Below are 19793 nucleotides of genomic sequence, written 5' to 3' on the forward strand. Positions count from 1 at the left end.
GCCAAAAACAAAAATTTTATTTTGCAACGGCATCAGCTTAAAATTTTATCTATTTACCTTGAATGCCATTAAAAACAAAAAGATTTAGCGTACTTTAGTCCTCGAAAACTTAGTATTTCCTTAAGTACCCCCTTTTGCCCCCCCTCCCCTATATATATATATATATATATATATATATATATAAGCATATTCTAAATATACATTATCTACCTGTATATGTAGTTATGTCAAGACGTGGCGTTGGGTTTTCTGACTATAGTCCAGTCCTAACTTCATGGGCCTTATAGTGGGAGAAGCTGCATCTGATGCCCCATCCTTCTGCTGATACCTGTGGCCATCAGCCAGTAAAAAGTGAACGACCGCAACGCAAACGCAAAACCAAGCGTGTTAAGAACATTATCATTTACTATTTCAAGTACAATTTACATTTATTCAATACATTACCGATGTTACTGACCTTCTAGCTCTAAAGTGTCTATTTAGAGAATATTTTTTTACGAAATTTCTATGTATCAAAGTTCATTGTTGTGAAAATTATATCAAATTAAAAAAATTGATTTTTTATTTTGGATAGAATAAATACTAAAATTATGATAAAAGTAAATTATAATTCTGATAAGTGATCACTGTGAAACAGTTAAATACAATAAATTGGAAAAACGCTAGTTCAACAAGACGAATCTCTTAATCAGAGTGTTTTTGATAAGTAGGTCATTCGATTCAAAAATCTGGTTACTGTAAAAGAAGAAATTCAAATGGTTCTCTTGAAACACTATAGGAAAATAAAATAACAAATGTTAAAATTACATTAATTACAATTGAATTGTACAGAAAAAAATGTTACGACCAATATACTACTGTGGACCAATATTTTTTCATAGTAGTAATGAACTTGAAATCTTAAATTAAGATTAATGCTTAAATAGAATGAAGATGGCGGCGGTTAGTTATATTATGATTTCTTTTTAAAATTTAGCAACGTAATTCAATGATTCAAAGAATTGTTTAGTACAACCATTGAATTAAAATGGTCGAATTGTGTTTAAGAACTTTAAAAAACAGACAAACAACAGTTGGAAATATGTCAGTGATATTTTTAGTTTTCTTCGCTTTATTCCAAAATTTAGGTAAATTAATTTTTTATATGTGCTATATCTTTCATTTGCTTTTTATGAATTTTAAATCTCATTTTATTATCTATAATTATAGTTATATCATAGGTATAGAGTACATATATACATCAATGCGTGACTCATTTGAACAAATTAAAATACATGTTTCTCTTTATACGTCAGTCCATATTTTAAAGTTTCGGGAGATTTTAATATTAAGAATAATTTTACCCTATATTTTACAATGGCTTCGTAGCGGTGACGCAAATCAACACTTTCTATTGAAATCAGGGTTTTTTTTATAAAACATTATTGACGTCAGTTGAAAGTTTCTCATCGGAATCTTTTTTCTATTATTAAATTTTATTATTCTATACCTTGATGACACATAACTGAAACTGCGACAGAGTGAAAATTAAATAAGTTATGATAGTTCTTTTGATATGCATCATACAGATCATCTAAGTTTGATAAAAATGAAGCATTAATAAATAATAAATAAATTATTATAAAGTTTGCTAATTAAAATTTAGTTGAATGATTATTACTAAATAAATTTTTAAAAAATGACAAAGCTAAAATTATTAATACAAAGAGAGAAAGCCAAGAAATTTTACGTGACATGCAGATTTATTCTTTACACGGTTGTTTTTGAATTTTCTGTAGCCGGTTTTCTTTTTTTATAATGAATGAATTGTGATACGAAGCCCGCATTCATGCGAACCATAAAATTTCATCTCCATGTTTATGACCTAAATACTATCGTACACCTAAAGCCAAAAAAAAAAAATTAATATGATTCATTTTTCTGGAACGTTTTGTGTTTAATAATATATTGGTATATATAAGCAATTAATGTTACTTGACTCAAATAGACAAGAGATGAAAAATTATTTAAATACCGTACCTAAATGTGTATCCATAAAAAAAATAATACCGTGTTTATTGTTTTTCTCGAGTAACTAAATTAGATGAAAAACTACAAATAAATAAGTAAACTGAGTAAATAAAAAAAAAAAAAAACCCAAAAAGATACAATATTCATTTTTTAAAATGCAAATAATAAATTTATAGTAAGTGACATACAGTACATAAATGCGGAGACGTTTCATCATCATACTTTCGCTTTGTGCACTGCATTAGACGAGAAAGTGTCATAAAATCGTGATATTCTGCATATAATATATACTTACAAACGATCCAGTCATTAAATAAATAGAAAATTAATTTTCTCCCGTATTATGTATTTAGTTAAAAAAATTTCTACTCAATATTTTCATGAATTTTCATTCTTAAATTATTATTTAAACAATGTTGGATGAAATTATATTTGAATTGTAAAAATAGTTTACTTATACTCAGGAAATTCGGAAAAGAATTAAATTTTTACACGTTTAAAAAACATTTCATGAATTGTTATAGAATAATAGTAATAAATAGAAATTTTTATGCATTATATAGTGTTATAAAGGATTCAATAAACTGCAGGTAAAAATTTGTGTGCTTAGCTTGTCAATTTATGTAGATAATATAAAAGTTAAAAAGTGATAATGAATAAAATAATGAGTTATAAAACTCATGAGCAAACGTCGTAAGCCAAGTGAAAAGAATAAATATTAAGATACCGTTAAGTCTTCCGTTATAGCCTGGAGAGCTGGACTACACATCAGATTGAAATATACTCTCGTATAGTGCGTAAGCGACACACCGACCTCACCAGGGACATTAGAGAGCATACACACGTGAGACCGAGAAAGGTCATACATAACTTTGTAGTTAACGAATGATTTCAATTTTCTTAAATAAATTCTTGCAAAATTTGTATTTACAATTTACTTTAATTTTTCTGCGATCTAATTTAAAAGTCTCTGTTAATATGCTCATACATTAATGATATAATCAAATCATACATTTAAATCTTGAAGAAAAGACAGTGTTAGCAAATAAAATTTTCAATTGTACACTGTAAAAAATCACCGGGGTAAGTCCAATCGGTGTAGGTGTTAAAATTATCGGTGATAAATTTACCCCCGAAAGCGGTGTGAAAATAACGCCGCCGCCGGTGTAAATATTCTGTACCGGTGTTAAAAAAAATTCTCCGGTGTTAAAATAACACTGCTGCCGGTGTAAATATTCTAGACCGGTGTTAAAATAACGCCACCGCCGGTGTAGATATTCTTTACCGATGTTAAAATATTTTACTTTGTGAATATTTTTACTTACTCGATCACTGTACTTGTTAATAAATAATGTTCTTTATTAACTTTCATAGAGAACTGACATTTTTTGTGTTTTATAATCTTTAAAGTTAATACTCGAAGCGGATGCAGTTTACCCAGCTTTTACACCGGTATTACTCCGCTTTTACACCGGTTACCCTGATTTAACACCGGTATTTTTAACACCGGTGAATTACTCCTCCTACACCGGTGTAATTTTATTTTAACACCGGGCGGAGTTAAAATGAGTCCATTTTTAACACCGCTCTTTTTACAGTGTATGTTTATACCCGGAAAAAAATAACTAGGTAGTGCAACATGAACCAGTCTAGGTGGGTCACCATGAAAAATCATGGTGCACCCACATGATTTTTAATGGTGACCCACCTAGACTGGTTCATGTGGCACCACCTAGTTATTTTTTTCCGTGTATGCTTTAATTTGTTCAAACATTAACTGGCATTCTAGACTTCTAGACTGACAAGTCTCGATTATAGAACGACTCACCTACATTCTCACGGTTCTTTATGTATCCTGTAGTTATGGGCAAAGCATTAATGTTCGTGTTGCTAGCGGGAGTCGTAATCTGATAGAGCATTAAAAATAATTTAATAGAGATTAAAATATTTAGATAATTAGCATATTTTTAACGTAATACTTTGTATACGAACACATATTTGTAGAATATGTACAATAGATAAGTCTCTTTAAGTACAATCCGTCGATACTTCAACATTGTTCGCGTTTGTTCTTTGCAACAGAGCCCATATTCTACTTTCCATAACCGTTAGCCTACTGCATTATTCAGTAATTTATTCTTATATCCTTATTATTTGCAGTTAGTTTTTACTCGACTAATTCTAAATTATATGTAAAATAATGAGTATTATATTACGATATCACAATCATTTATTGAAATGTGGAGTCACTATATACCAGAGATCGGCAGTATCGATTTTTTTATCAACGATTTCGTTTATATTACTAATTTTTTAAAAAATTAGCAATATGTAAAAAAAGATTACTAATTAAAAAAATAATTAATAATTATTTATCTAATTTTTCGGAAAAATAAATAATTCGAAAAAATATTATCTAATTTTTTGGAAAATAAATAATTAGAAAAAATATTATGTAATTTTTCGGAAAAATAAATAATTAGGAAAAAAATTATGTAATTTTTCGGAAAAATAAATAATTAGGGAAAAAGTTACCTAATTTTTCAGGAAAATTAATAGTTAGAAAAAAAATCACATAATTTTTGTGAAAAAATGATAATGGGGGAAAAATCATCCGATTTTTTTTTTTTTAAATTAATAATGTGGAAAAAATTTAATTTTTCTTAAAGATAGATAATTACACGGAGAAAAATGCAGCTCATAATCAAATAGTTATTGCAACCATAATTAAAAATTTGCTATCTTAAAAATTCAAATAAAAACTCACAATCCATGAAAAAAATCCATAAAAAAAATAATTTGTTAATACATTTATTACTGTCTAGATAGTTATTTTTACTTATCATAATAATTACAATTTTAAATAGAGATAATTACTTGAAAAATTCAAATATCGCTCATAGCTTCAATAATCTTTATTTTAAAATTGTAATTTTTATTTTATTTAATACTCAAATGCTTTTATCACACTAAGTAAAAAGTACCATTATATCAATAAAAATACTATTTTAAATATATTCAGAGGCTTACAATAAAAAAAACATATTATAATTTTATAGATTAGTTCGTAGAACAAATAGATTTTATTTTCATCTCAAATAACTTGTCTAAATTAATTTAAAATTTAAAAAAAGAAAAAAAAACAACAATTATTTATCATGAAATACAAATGAAATTTCTAATTACGACCTTTTTGGCAGCACTGGCATTACATTTCATGACTACACGCAATTCAAAATTTTGATCCGTCAATTTATTAAATTTCGGTAGGTTAAACATAGTAGCATAGCTAAATAGTCGTTCTACCGGTGTAGACGAAGGTACTGGTGTATTAAATTTTAGAAAAACTTGCTTCACAATAGGATAAAGCTCCAATATTTTAATGTCATTGCTTTTATGAGCAAGAAATTTTTGGTACATTGTTTCGGAATCTGATGAACCAAGCGTTTGAAAATTTATACTATTTTCTTCTGGGACACTCTCCGAATAACTAGTGAAATCGAAGAAATCATCAGCTTCTTCAGAAAAAGTGTCATCATCGACGGGCTGATCAGAACTGCTTTTTAAAGCTTCCTTTATAGCTTCCATTGCATTGGCTTGAGCTCGCGAACTCAGTGATGCCAACCAATTCAGCTTAAACTTTGGATGACAACCTGCAGCAACAGCACTGGTTTTTCCTTCATCGATGACATTGTATATATTTCCAAAGCGATTGTATAGAGCTTTCAACAAACCTGGTACAAGCTTATGGCAGTATTGAAATCGTAATTGCTTACACCGGTTTAATTTATTCCGAATTGTCACTAGAGTTGGTAACAAGTCAAAGAGTTGGTATTTCTACTTAAATGATTTTGTTTTTTAATAAATGAGCAATTTTCTCACAAATGGCATCAATAACTTTTGATCCAGAATTTTATGTAGCATAATTTTTTTCAATCCCAATTAATCATAAAAATTAATTGACTGATTCTAAAAAAATTTCAAGTTTCATTTTCTGTCTACCAAAATTTTGGGATTTCTACTTAAATGATTTTTTTTCTAAGAACAGAGTGATTTCAGGACAAAACTGAATCAATATTTTTTGGTCCAGAATTTCCTGTAGTATAATTTTTTTCAATCCAAATTAATCATAAAAATTAATTGACTGATTTTGACAAAATTTTCAGTATCATTTTCTGTCTACCAAAATTTTGGGATTTCTACTTAAATGATTTTTTTTCTAAGAACAGAGTGATTTCAGGACAAAACTGAATCAATATTTTTTGGTCTTGAATTTTGTGAACTATTATTATTTTGAACTAGAATTATGAGTCGAGCAGTTAAGAAATTCATAACAACAAGTGCGACTAATATATTTTTTTCAAATGACTTAATTCATTTTTTTAATTATTTTGAGAAGAAAATAATTATTATCTTAAAAATTCTCTATCAAGAAATATTTATGAGTTTATGCTTTAAAAACACTTATTTATGAAAAAAAAAATTATCGTCGTAGAGTTGAACTTTTGGTAAATAGAAAAACAAATTTTTTTTCTCACCTCCGGGCGGAAAGCGTCAACTTTCGTCCCGCTGTGCAAAACGAAGTTGCCGCTTTCCGCCTCCGTCGAGGAGAAAAATAGTATACACTCCTCGGGAAGTAAATAAGAAAGCCTCAGATCACATGTTTGTTGACCTCGGCTTCGCCTCGGCCAACAATTACATGTGATCTGAGACATTTCTTACTTTACTTCCCTAGGTGTGTAATATACTATTTTCTTTTAGGCAAGTAAATTATCAAATCAATTTTGATGAAATAATAAAGTCAAGTAATTTTTGTACATTTTTCACAAAGAAGTATAATGGTCTATATTTTACTTGTATAGCTCTATACTACTATTTTAAACTTGTTCTCAACAAAAACATTATTCGTTATTTTTAATCAATATTTGGAAAATTAGTAACTTTTTCTGGTTAATTTTTTATTTCTAAAAAAATTAATGATTTTTATCTGCTAATTTTTTATTCTCTCAAAAATTAGGAATATTTTTCCGCTAATTTTTTATTATTTGAAAAATTAGTAATTTTTTTCTGCTAATTTTTTATTTTCCGAAAAATTAGTGATTTTATTCAGCTAATTATTTATTCTCTCAAAAATTAGGAATTTTTTTCTGCCAATTTTTTATTTTCCGAAAAATTAGTAATTTTTTTCAGCTAATTTTTTATTATTAAAAAAATTAGTAGTTTTTCTTTGCTAATTATTTATTTTCTGAAAAATTAGAATTATCTTCGACCTGATTGTTTATTATTGGAAAAATTAGTAATTACTCTGAAATAATTTTTTATTTTCGAATAACTAGTAATTGCTCTGTGAATAATTACTAATTTGCAAAAAAATTAGTTAATAAAAATAGATAATTTTTTTTTTTGCCGATCACTGCTATATACGTATACGCGTTCGTGTGTATGCATGTGTTGGGATGATAATTTTCATGATAAAAGACTTGTTAATAAATTTATCTGCCAAAAATAAAACAAACACATAATTATTTAGTAGCCACTCCGAATTTTTAACAAATACACGCAAAAATTGAAACACGACTAATTCCTGTGCAGCAGATTCAAGTACACTTGTTGAAATTATAAAAAAAAATACCAAGAACTGGGGTTTTGTGAAATTGAGTTTTTGAAAACATACAAATAGAAAAAAAAAACAAACTATTTGCACGAATTAGATGAATAGTATATTGCACACCAAGGCAGGAAAGTAGAACATTCCAACCCGCGTGCATAATTGCCTACCCGAGCCGAAAGCGAGGGTGGTAAATACGCGGATTGGGACGTCCTACCTGCTTCCGTGGTATATACTATTGTTATAAAATTTTCACCCCGATGCGCTCATTACTGTATTTTGGCTTGAATAATTAGAGTGTAACTAGCTCGAGGAAAGTAGAAAATCTAGCAGGGGACGAACAAGCGGATAATTGCTTGTTGGGAACCCGAAAGATAACAGTCGAGGTAGCCTTTTACATAGGATATGGGAAGAACTTGCATCCCACCACTAATCCGACGTAAGCAGTTGACCAGAGCTGGAAGTCTGGTACCATGGGGGATCCATTCCAAGGTCCACTTCGACCAGAGTCTCTTTATTTCCTGAGGTGGGAGGAGTGTTTGGGTCCAAATGAGGTCGGACTCGGGGTGGCTGTTGGTGAGGCACCCACATGCGGTGCATGCCTAATGGGTAAGCTAATGTGAGCTTATGTTCATATTTCGCTTTTATAATATATGGTTGAAATTGATTATATAAATAGGGTTACGTAGCGCGAGTATGCCCAAAAGGGTGAGGTATCGGCAAACCGAGGTGGGCTTAACGGCCCCGTTACATTAATTAATTGTTATAAAATTGTCTCCGAGCTGTTCTCCATCGTTGATTTGGCTTGAATAATTAGAGTGTCTCACAGCTCAGAAAGTAGAAAATCTATCAGAGAATGAACATGCGGATAATAGCTTGTTTGGAACCCGAAAGATAACAAGTGGAGGAAACCCTTTACATAGGGTATGGGGAGACGTTGCATCCCACCACTTATCCTAGACAACCATGTTAACCAGCGCTGGGAGACTGGTACCACGGGGGGCCAGTTCCCAAGCCCACTGTGGCCAGAGTCTTTTTATTTCCTGAGATGGTTGTAGTGTTTGGCCCAAAAGAGGTAGGGCTCGTGGTGGCTGAGGTTAGATATCACGCGCAATGAGGGTTTTTTATTATACCACCGGTTAATGTCCACCTTAGTTATCACTTGATTATATTTTTCGGTTAAGAGTCTCATCTGGGTTGGAAGATGGGGATGACCTCGCTGCGCGCGTATGCCCAAAAGGGCGCAGAAACGGCCTCCGGTTGGCGGAGGTAGACTTCGGTCCCGTTACATTAATAAATTGTTATTAAATTGTTCTAACCTTCGTTCAAATGAGTTTATTCCTGAGTAAACAATCATTAAGAAGGCTGTGATAAAATGAAAATAAAAGATAGATGCTACTTTCATGATATTTAAAAATTCTGTGTGACCTTCAATTAGTGTTTAATTGCACTCACATTTTTGAAGAATCAATTCGATAATCACTAAGATATTTTGTGGTGAAACTGGAAATTTAAAAATGAAGAGAATACAGTCTAGCCACTTTATAAACCTGCTTACAAGGGAATAGGGGAATATAATTCCAAGTAATCTTGTACCCCCACTTCTGCTCAGCAGTCGAATGCCGTACTCATATTTCCCCTACTTTACAAGCGTGTGAGTGTGTACATGATTATTTTCATAGGCATGGAGGAGGAATGTCTTCAATAGAAATATAAGTCAACGGACTCATAACGCGACTCGACTGTAGTTGTCACTTTGCTATAAATATTTATATTTTTTTTTCCAACACCTGCTTTGAAAGTTCTATTTCCAAGTGCTGTAAGTCGTGTTGGAAGCGCCAAATATATTCAGCCTTGCTTATACATTTTACTTAACCGCACTTATGCGCTAAATAGCCGTGATTTTGTTTAATTTTGCTCGCTGTAACTAACGACGTGATTGTACTTGAAGCGAGTGAAACGCCGCCACACGTTGTGACAACGCATTACTTTTTACTTTCTGTCACTCATGTGATATTTATCGTATACGATACACAACTTTGTCAGTTTATGATTACTGAAATATAGTATATTACACAACTAGGGCAGTACGATAAGAAATGTCTCAGATCATGTGATCTGAGGCTTTCTTATTTACTGTCCAAGGTGTGTATACTATTTTTCTCCTCGATGGAGGCGGAAAGCAGTAACTTCGTTTCGCATAGCAGGACGAAAGTTGACGCTTTCCACCCGGAAGGGAGAATAGTATATTACACACCTAGGGAAGTAAAGTAAGAAATGTCTCAGATCACATGTAATTGTTGGCCGAGGCGAAGCCGAGGTCAACAAACATGTGATCTGAGGCTTTCTTATTTACTTCCCGAGGAGTGTATACTATTTTTCTTCTCGACGGAGGCGGAAAGCGGCAACTTCGTTTTGCACAGCGAGACGAAAGTTGACGCTTATCGCCCGGAGGTGAGAAAAAAACAAACATTCATAAACTATAAATTATGTTAAGGATTATCATATCCTTGAAAAATTTGATTTAAAAAAAATTTTAATTTATTACTTCTCGAAAATTAAACTTTCATAGCAGGGTTTACAAAATCCTTCAGATGGACTATAAAAGAAAACGGCAATCATGATCATGCCATTCGCCTCAAGGTTATGATACATTGACATGAAGACTCGTGTGGTTGTCACCTAGGGCTCGTAGCGACCGCCACACTGGTCCTCATTTTAATGCATCATAATCCTTCCCGATGAAAAAGAATTTTTACAATTATATATAGACTATATATAATTATATATAGACTATATGGGGCATTCCATGCCAAATCACCGAGGTTTTGACCCGACCCCCTTCGATTTCGCTGAAACTTGTTTATCATTTTTTATCCTATCAAAGACATTTTTCTTAATTTTTTCAGATTTTTTTACCCAACCCAAAAAAAGTTACAAATTTTTGAAAAAAACCGCTCTTTTTTTTTAATTGCTATAACTTTCTCACAAATTAATCTTTCGGCACTTTTGTTTTTTCAAAATTTGTGTTTTTTGAAGTAGTTTTCAGAAAAAAATACGAAAAATTTTTCGGAAGCCACGATATCTGAAATATTTTAGTTTTTTCAATAAAACCGTCATTTTTTCGAAGTCCGAAACCTTCGATTCTCAATTTTTTTGTCTAAAAAAAAACTTCAACCAAGACAATATTTAACCCCGCTATTACCATTTTGTGCCGACTTTCCTTTATATTTTTTTTTTTCGATTGAAAATAAAAAAATTTCTAAATTTGGCTTATTTTTCATGACTTTGCGCTGAAGTTTTTTTGGATTGTTTTTAAAAGCTCAGAAGTTGAATAAAATTAGACAAAAACAACCGTAAAGTGTATTAGGGGCAAGGATTGATTTTTTCGGAAGAAAATTCCCAATTTTTAAATATAGTGAAACCTAAACCTTTAAATTAATAAATAAATGATAAGCAAATAACTTTGATTAAATAAAATAATTTATAAAACTGATTCATTAGTTAGTTATAATCTAAACAAATTTTAAATATAAATATAAATATATCTTTTAATTTTTTGAATTTATTTATTATTAATTTAATCTTAAATTAAATAATAATTTAGATCTCATTTGTTTATTAATTATTTTCTTCTATTTACGTATCACATTTAAATTATAAAACATCGACTATCTATAATATTTAGATTTTTGGTTATAAATGTATATTTTATTACAAAAAGCATAAAAAAACAGTTCTCAAAAAATATATCTACATAGTTATGGAGATTCTATTCTGTTAATTTATTAATTACCCGTGGGTCCATATTTCAACATCACAATTATTCTTTACACTATTTTTTTTATTAAACGTCTGCTAGCAATAATTATACAATATTCAAAAGTTGGCGCGAAAATGGATGTTTAGTTAGGTTAGACGGTGCCGTGTGAGGTGACGACTACGGAAAGTCGTATAGGGCTCACAGCTATCTAATAGATAGTTACTGGAACGATACGGTATTGTTACCATAAGCATACGTATTGTTGTGGTAACGATCTACGAGTTACTATACTTTAGATCGTTCGAGGAGCAATATTTTTTTCTCCGTGTAGCAATATTTTTTTTTTTCAATATATTATCATATATTAATACGGCAAAAATATAAATATTATTTTATATATTGTACAATATATCACATTATAATATTCATATATTCTATCATATATGTTTTCACATATAAAGTTTTTTCATGCGGGAGAGCACTCGGCGCGATACCGACATGGTCTAGGCTCGAATCTCAGTTCAGGCTATCAATATTTTTAGATATTGATATTGATAGATATTTTCTTCCGAAAAAATCAATCCTTGCCCCTAATACACTTTACGGTTGTTTTTGTCTAATTTTATTCAACTTCTGAGCTTTTAAAAACAATCCAAAAAAACTTCAGCGCAAAGTCATGAAAAATAAGCCAAATTTAGAAATTTTCTTATTTTCAATCGAAAAAAAAAATGTAAAGGAAAGTCGGCACAAAATGGGAATAGCGGGGTTAAATACTGTCTTGGTTGATGTTTTTTTTGAGACAAATAAATTGAGAATCGAAGGTTTCGGACTTCGAAAAAATAACGGTTTTATTGAAAAATCTGAAATATTTCATATATCGTGGCTTCCGAAAAATTCTTTGTATTTTTTTCTGAAAACTACATTCAAAAACACAAATTTTGAAAAAACAAAAGTGCCGAAAGATTAATTTGTGAGAAAGTTATAGCAATTTAAAAAAAAAAGAGTGGTTTTTTTTTTTTAAATTCGTAACTTTTTTTGGGTTGGGTAAAAAAATCTGAAAAAATTCAGAAAAATGTCTTTAGTAGGATAAAAAATGATAAAAAAGTTTCAGCGAAATCGCAGGGGGTCGGGTCAAAACCTCGGTGATTTGGCAGGGATGTCCCATATATAAATTGGATAGAAAAAATGGCCCGATCCAATTGTATACAATTTGTATAAAATTTTATATAATTATATAGACTTGTATACATTTTGTATAGAATTGTATACAATTTTTATACAGTTGTATACAATTGGATCGGGCCATTTTTTGTATATAATTTTATACAATTGTATAAAATCTTTCTTCATCGGGTTACGCTCATGATTATCAAATTATTCACTCCTTACATATGTCGCACAAACTACTATAACCACATTAAACTAATTTAGTTCTATTATTTATTACAATAATAATACTATCCTTTTAATATGAATATTAATTCTAAACAAAAGTTGAATATCTTATAACTCTATCCAAAAGTTCCTATAGAATCCACTCAAATGGATCGAAAACCAATAGACTTGTATTGGTTTCTATGCGTTTCTTAACCTATTTAAGTGGATTCTATGGGGATTTTTTAATAAGGAAATAGATATGAAGACTAAAGAAGGTAGAAATGAAGAGTACCAGACACATTTTGTAAAGTGATAAAACAGAGAATGGGAAAAGAAAAAGAACGAAATACGCAGACATACACAGCGAAAGAGCGAGAGAGAGAGAGAGAGAGAGAGAGAGAGAGAGAAGGGGAAGTCACTAGAACGTCAATCCCTCAGAGAACCGTTGGTTAGCTTGCACATTGATCAAATGTCTTATGTCTCTTGACAAGTAGTTTCTATAAATCCTGTTACTCCAATGGCAATCTCAAACATTCAATCAAACATATTGGTATAAAAAGAAAAATTATTTTTTTTTAGCTGTTGGAGTAATTCAAAATACACCGACGTATTTAACGCCATCACAAGAAGATGTAGTCTTAAGTGCAAGCTTATTTAATAATGATAGAACTCCGTTGGGCTCTAAGAAGAAAATTCAAGATGAATTCGCGAGTAATTTTGAAACGATTCAATCAACATTACAACTTAAAAGTTCTCAGACTCTCGAAAGTTTCAAACAGGAAAAGGTGGATTCAAATTTTATAGAAACGAATCATGATAGTGGATGGAATAATGTTATTACTGCATCCAAACATATCGATGATATTGATGGAAACAATATTGAAGTTAAACCAGCAGAATATTTAGAGTAAACAGATATTAAAAATTCCCTGTTTAAAAATATTGATTGAAAAGAATTAAAAGTGATGAAATTCAAATTCTTTTCAATAATTTCAATTGATTTCAATTTTTTTGTTTGTATATAGATATACATATATAGATATAATAGATATACAGTTTGCATGGAGTGACCGCTTCACAATTTTTTTCAATCAATATTTTTAATCAGGGTTTTCACTATACATTCTTTTTTAATTTTTAAGAGACTAATTTTTATTTATATTCAGTATTACACCTACAAAAGAGTCCGATCTTTCGGGGGAAGGCGAGGGGGCTCCGCAAAGACAAGCTGCTATGTCGGAGCCCCATCAGATAACTGGATTAATCCAACAGCGACAAAGTCGTCAAGAAGTTCCGAGGATTTATAGTAACCGTACATTTTTAGGCATGCAAACTGCTTCTGTAAGAAGTCGTCAGGCCAATCCTGATATTCAAGACATTATAACCGGCATAGTTAAGCTGCTAAATGGTAATGTTAATGTCGCAGCTAACACTATTCGACCTCACAAACCTGTACAACCTACTAGGTATTTTAGTTGTTTCTTTTTATAATTAGAATAATAAATTGGTGTATAATTATAATTATCACATTATAAAATATTTTAAAATGTGTAATTAGAATCAATAACAGAGGACCCCCGAGGATATCAGATTTACCACCATTACCACCGGATTTTGACACTCCAGGAATGAATCCTCCACTTCCAGATCATCCCTATCCATTTGAGAAACCGCCAGCTTTGGAGAGGCCATCAATAAATCAACTACCCCCTATTCAAGAAAGACCAACACCTCCAAGGCCTCTTGTAAATGGCATTTCAACATCAGAATCTGTCGTATCACTGAATAATAGACCTTGGAATCGACCTTTTCAACGACCGGTTAACAATCAACGACCTATTGGATCTCACAAGCCTTTGATACCTGATGGTGGATATTATTTTGAAAGTGAGAACAACAAAGACACCTTGAAACCAAAAAATATATCGATCAATCAATCAGTTAATGATAAAGACGTTACAACTTCTGAATTAGTTACTGAGGAAATTACTATTAAACAGAAACCACCAAAATATCAATCACCGTTAGATCAACATAAAAAAGTAGCCGATAACACTTTGGTACTTGGCTCTGATCTTCAACCAATTCCAATACCAACTCAACTGGAAAATAATGAAAACCCGGTTGTTTCTTTAGATAATGATAAATTATCCGAACTGATAAATTCATCACAAGAAATATCTATTAAATCCGAATCGATAGAATCAAGCACTATTGGTCAATCGGGTATTACAAGAACAACTTTAAAAATTGAAACTAGCACTTCAATTCAAGTAATTGAACCTACAAGAACAATAATTGAAGTTCAACCATCAATTGTTCCTCTTGAAAATAATTCTGACAATATAAATTCAATGTTTTCAACTTCTAGTGAGACAAAAACTGTTATTGAACCAAGTAAAGTTTCTACAAACTCTGCTTACAGTAATAACTACCATATTTCTACTCCAACTGATGGTTTATTAACAAAAGTAACGACAACAAAAACAATTAACATTATTAAAACAACAAGTCAAAGCTCGATGTCGACAACATCTTTCCACAAAAATTCAGGTAGAAGTTTTTTTTTCATTTGCGAATATTGTAAGAAATAATATAGTAATATTTTCAAAGTGTTTGTTATATTTCAGCTACTTTAAATCATTATCTATATCGTCCTAGGCCAGGCATAGTCCTAGATGATACTTTAGACTACACAAAATCACCAGGATTAGCAACACAAAGACCTCATGCGCCTTCACGACATACACCAACAGGTGATATCTTTGATGTAACTGTTTCAGCCATTCAAGGTGGTCCTGGTGAAAGTGTAAGAGTATCAGTAAATTCTGCAGGCGGTACTGACGTAATTCTTACCAGTGCTGTTGATGGGCAAAGATTTGTTAGTATCGACGGCAAGAGAACCTATCTAAACTTGTTTGATAATTCTGATGAAAATGTACCAGCTACTAAAGTTCAAATAAATCCGAGTAGAACACAAATACCACCAATTACTGGTACAGGTTATGCAATACCACAAATTGATACTACGTCTTTAGTTACAACAAGGCCAAATGGATCACTGAAAAGGCCAATTTTCCATCGTCGACCGACTCAACCACCTGTAAGAATTGATACTTGTATTGTCGGAGACACTAGCACATGTGATGCAAGCCAGCATGAAGCTTGTGCTACCATTCAAGGTGTTTCTGCTTGTCATTGCAAACCAGGATTTGCCAGATTTAGCCACTCGTTGCCGTGTAAAAGTTAGTCTATATCTTTTAATGAAAAATTTATTGCATGAAAATATAAAATTTATAACTCATTGAATTTAACAATATTAATTCTTTAGAGGTAGTTAGTATCGTTGTTTCCATAAGAGTTGACAGAATTTACGAATGGAAACTCGTATGGAGTAAAGATTTTGCTGACAAAGATTCTGAAACTTACCAAACAATTGCTTATGAATCAGGAAGAGCGGTAAGATGATTTTAAGTATTTAAATTTAATCACAATAATTTATTAATGCAATATAATCTTGGTAGGGTGACGATTAATATCGTATACTAGAGCTGTTTTTTAATGGGTAAACAATGTTGAGACATGAAAAATTTTTACATTATTGTTTTTAAGTAGACATGATAGAATTTGAAAACGGATTCAATATTACACGGAGAAAAAAATAGCTATTTTTCTCATTTTCGCATTGACATAAGGAATTTTAATATCTTAATGTATAAGAATTATTCCTATGTTGCAGAGTAAAAATCTTTATGTTCATATAGAATTATTTCAATCCCTAGCAGATCCAAATTACGGTAAATTATCGTAGTTTACCGTAATTTACCGCAAATTACCGTAATCAGCGACAAATTACGGTAAGATACCGCAATTTACCGCAAAAGTACGTCATTTTACCGCAATTTACGGTAGATTTGCGGTAATTTACCGTAATTTGGATCCACTAGGGATGTTGACAGAGTAATTACTCTTACACTATAATTTATTATATTTTTTATAACGACTAAAAAGTCGGTCTCAGGAGAGAGCTCATGGAGCTCGAACCTCTGCTCTAATCTCCAAGCTTAATAAACTCGATTAATTTTAAATTAAATCAATTATATTTTGGACTGCCATTAGGCAACTCAAAATTATTACAACTTCAAGGTTATTTTGGGCGCTGCTATCGGCAGCTCAATAATCCAAATCTATCAACCTAATATTGGGCACTAATACCGGCTGCCCAGGATTCCCCAAATCCCGCATCCTCATACATAATATGAAAATCGGTCGGGAGCGAACTTTCAATCGCGAAAATTAGCAAATTAATAATCAAAATTGAATAATCGACGACCAGGGCCCACCGGGAGTCTATTGACACTCCAATGAGGCTCAACTTGAACATTGTAAATAGTTAAAAATAATAATAAATATTTTAATTAAATTGAAAGATTTCCAGTATGTGATTTCCAAAATCACGTAAAGTTCTGAAAAAATGATATCAAAACTTTCTCATGAATTCACGAAAAGTATGTAACAAAAGCATTTATTTATGTTTATTATGTATTTGTGTTTTTTTCTCTCAAATAAACTTATCGCAAATGAACTTATTCCCTAAAAATACTGGGCATTGTTCTTGAATGGCTTACATGCGGAACGTTCATGATCCAGAGCATCTTATGAATTGCACGGGAAATATTTTCTTTTACACAGAATACCAAAAATACCTATAATATTTAATACTATAGGGGTTTTACTTTGCCAACATAGGAATACTTGCTATGTTCAAATTTTAAAAAATTCGTATGTTTTTATAAAAAATTTTTCTACGTAGTCGGACGAATAATACCCTCGTACGTAAAAGTATAAAGGAAATAATTTTTCACCATACCTACCCTGAAAGTTTAAATTTATGCCCTGTTTAGCGGAAAGAAATTCTTACTTTTCTATTATGAGAAAACAAAGCATAAAAATCAGTGCATGCGCCGTTCTTTCCGCCAAAGAGGCAAAACTTTGAACTTTCAGGTGCAGATCTAGTGAAAAATAGTATACACACTACGGAGGAAGATACAAGGACGTTAATTTTTGCTCGGGTAAGCAATTAAATACACTGGTCACAAAAATTACGGGATAGAAAAAAAAATTCGAAATTTTTGGGTGATTTTCAACATGCTGTAACTCGGTAAAAAATGGTCGTAGAAAAATAATAAAAAAAAGCAAATTGTAGCCTCAAGTTTCTAATTTTCAGATCTGGACCTCAAATTTTTTTATCATGCACGGTTCCGGAGTAATCATAAGAAAACCGACGAAAAATAAATTTCCAAAATTTTTGCTCGTCTTCCAACAAGTCTATGGGCTTCAATAAATTTTTTTGGATAATCCGACCTTATGACTCTTTTAGGAAATATTATGCCCTTTAATTTGGTGGCCTAAAAACGTCTCTACGACGATTTGGCGCCGTGTTATCATTGATCAAAGCAAAAAAGTCCATTTGGCTTTGATAATCAATAACTCCTGACGTATTAGTCGCACAGAGAATAGAAGTAGGGTTTTGAAAACTGCAAAATATTCCCTATACGGCAAAATTAGTGGCTTTTGATGGAAAAATTTTTTTTGAAGCGATAATTTTTATTAAAAAACAGGTCAAACTTCGCATATTTAAGGATATTTGGAAATCTTGCTATAACTTTGGATATAACGGATGAGCAAAGGATATCGTCGTTTTTTTTTCAACCTTAAAGTGTCCTGAAAAAACCCTGAAGATTTCAAAGCGCTGCGATTTTTCTTTCTTAGTGTCCCGAAGCTTTAAATTTATTGATTTAGCCAAAAATCGCATAATTAGCGATTCTTTGGTTTTCAATCATTTCTTTGATGTCAAAAAGTTTTTTTAGCGACAAGCTTCGTTTCTTCAATCAAAAACAGTAATTCTTGAAAAAAATTGACAAAAAAAATTTTTTCAAAAATTTTTTTTTTTCTTAAGAAATTTGATTTTTTTTTTTTGGAAAAGCCAAAATGGACTTTTTTGCTTTGATCAATGATAACACGGCGCCAAATCGTCGTAGAGACGTTTGTAGGCCGTCAAATTAAAGGGCATAAGATTTCTTAAAAGAGTCATAAGGTCGGATTATCCAAAAAAATTTATTGAAGCCCATAGACTTGTTGGAAGACGAGCAAAAATTTTGGAAATTTATTTTTCGTCGGTTTTCTTATGATTACTCCGGAACTGTGCATGATAAAAAAATTTGAGGTCCAGATCTGAAAACTAGAAACTTGAGGCTACAATTTGCTTTTTTAAATTTTTTTTCTACGACCATTTTTCACTGAGTTACAGCATGTTGAAAATCACCCAAAAATTTCAAATTTTTTTTCTATCCCGTAATTTTTGTGACCAGTGTATGTAGATTGGAATGTCCTACTTTTCTCCTTTGGTGTATAATATACTATTGTTGATTTTATTTACATTGATATTTTTCCTATTTAACATCCCGGGAAAAAATGTTCAGGCATGACGATGCCTGATCGTGTATGGTCAAGCATGAAATTAGACATGATCATGACTAAGGCGTTAAATATTTCAGTCTTGATCATGCATGGCCATGTGTAACTAAGCATGAACAGGCATGATTATGTCTAAAGCGTTAAATACGTTCAGGCCTGATTAATCACGGCCATGCCTGTTTATGTCTGATCCAGCCAGGGAGGTAACAAACCTCCAGCCCTCATCAGGCTTAATGTGTTAGTTATTATGTTTGACTAACTATAAACAAACTTGATCATGTTTGATGTTGTGAATTGATTCAAACATAATCATACCTGTTCATGTCTGACAAAGCCTGATATGTTGGATTATATATAAAAAAATGCCAACTGACAGCCAGAATAGAAGGTAGATTTTTCGGAAATTTTCAGCAACTCTCTGACTTCTCGGTAGCTCACGCTTAGTTTAAAACGAAGGCGGCCCTTGTTCATTTTTACTAAGGTTGAAGCCAATTTTTGAAGGTCAGTTTTTCGATCCGCAATTCTGATTAACAAACTAGCTTTGAGTAAATGAAATTA

The 19793-nt window shown here is 31.3% G+C and overlaps 1 protein-coding gene across 1 annotated transcript in view; it reads left to right on the forward strand.

The window, feature by feature from the left end:
- The first annotated feature begins 337 nt into the window (after positions 1 to 337).
- LOC130670138 (uncharacterized) overlaps positions 338 to 19793 on the forward strand; it is a 116712-nt gene continuing 97256 nt past the window's right edge. Inside the window, exons 1-6 of the mRNA XM_057473352.1 lie at positions 338 to 1127; positions 13338 to 13665; positions 13925 to 14224; positions 14317 to 15311; positions 15389 to 16003; positions 16090 to 16217. Coding sequence (XP_057329335.1) covers positions 1028 to 1127; positions 13338 to 13665; positions 13925 to 14224; positions 14317 to 15311; positions 15389 to 16003; positions 16090 to 16217 — 2466 coding nt within the window. The 5' untranslated portion in view covers positions 338 to 1027. The remainder of the gene's footprint in view (positions 1128 to 13337; positions 13666 to 13924; positions 14225 to 14316; positions 15312 to 15388; positions 16004 to 16089; positions 16218 to 19793) is intronic.

Source organism: Microplitis mediator, chromosome 6 (genome assembly GCF_029852145.1).
Source record: "Microplitis mediator isolate UGA2020A chromosome 6, iyMicMedi2.1, whole genome shotgun sequence".
In the NCBI taxonomy this organism is placed as follows: domain Eukaryota; kingdom Metazoa; phylum Arthropoda; class Insecta; order Hymenoptera; family Braconidae; genus Microplitis; species Microplitis mediator.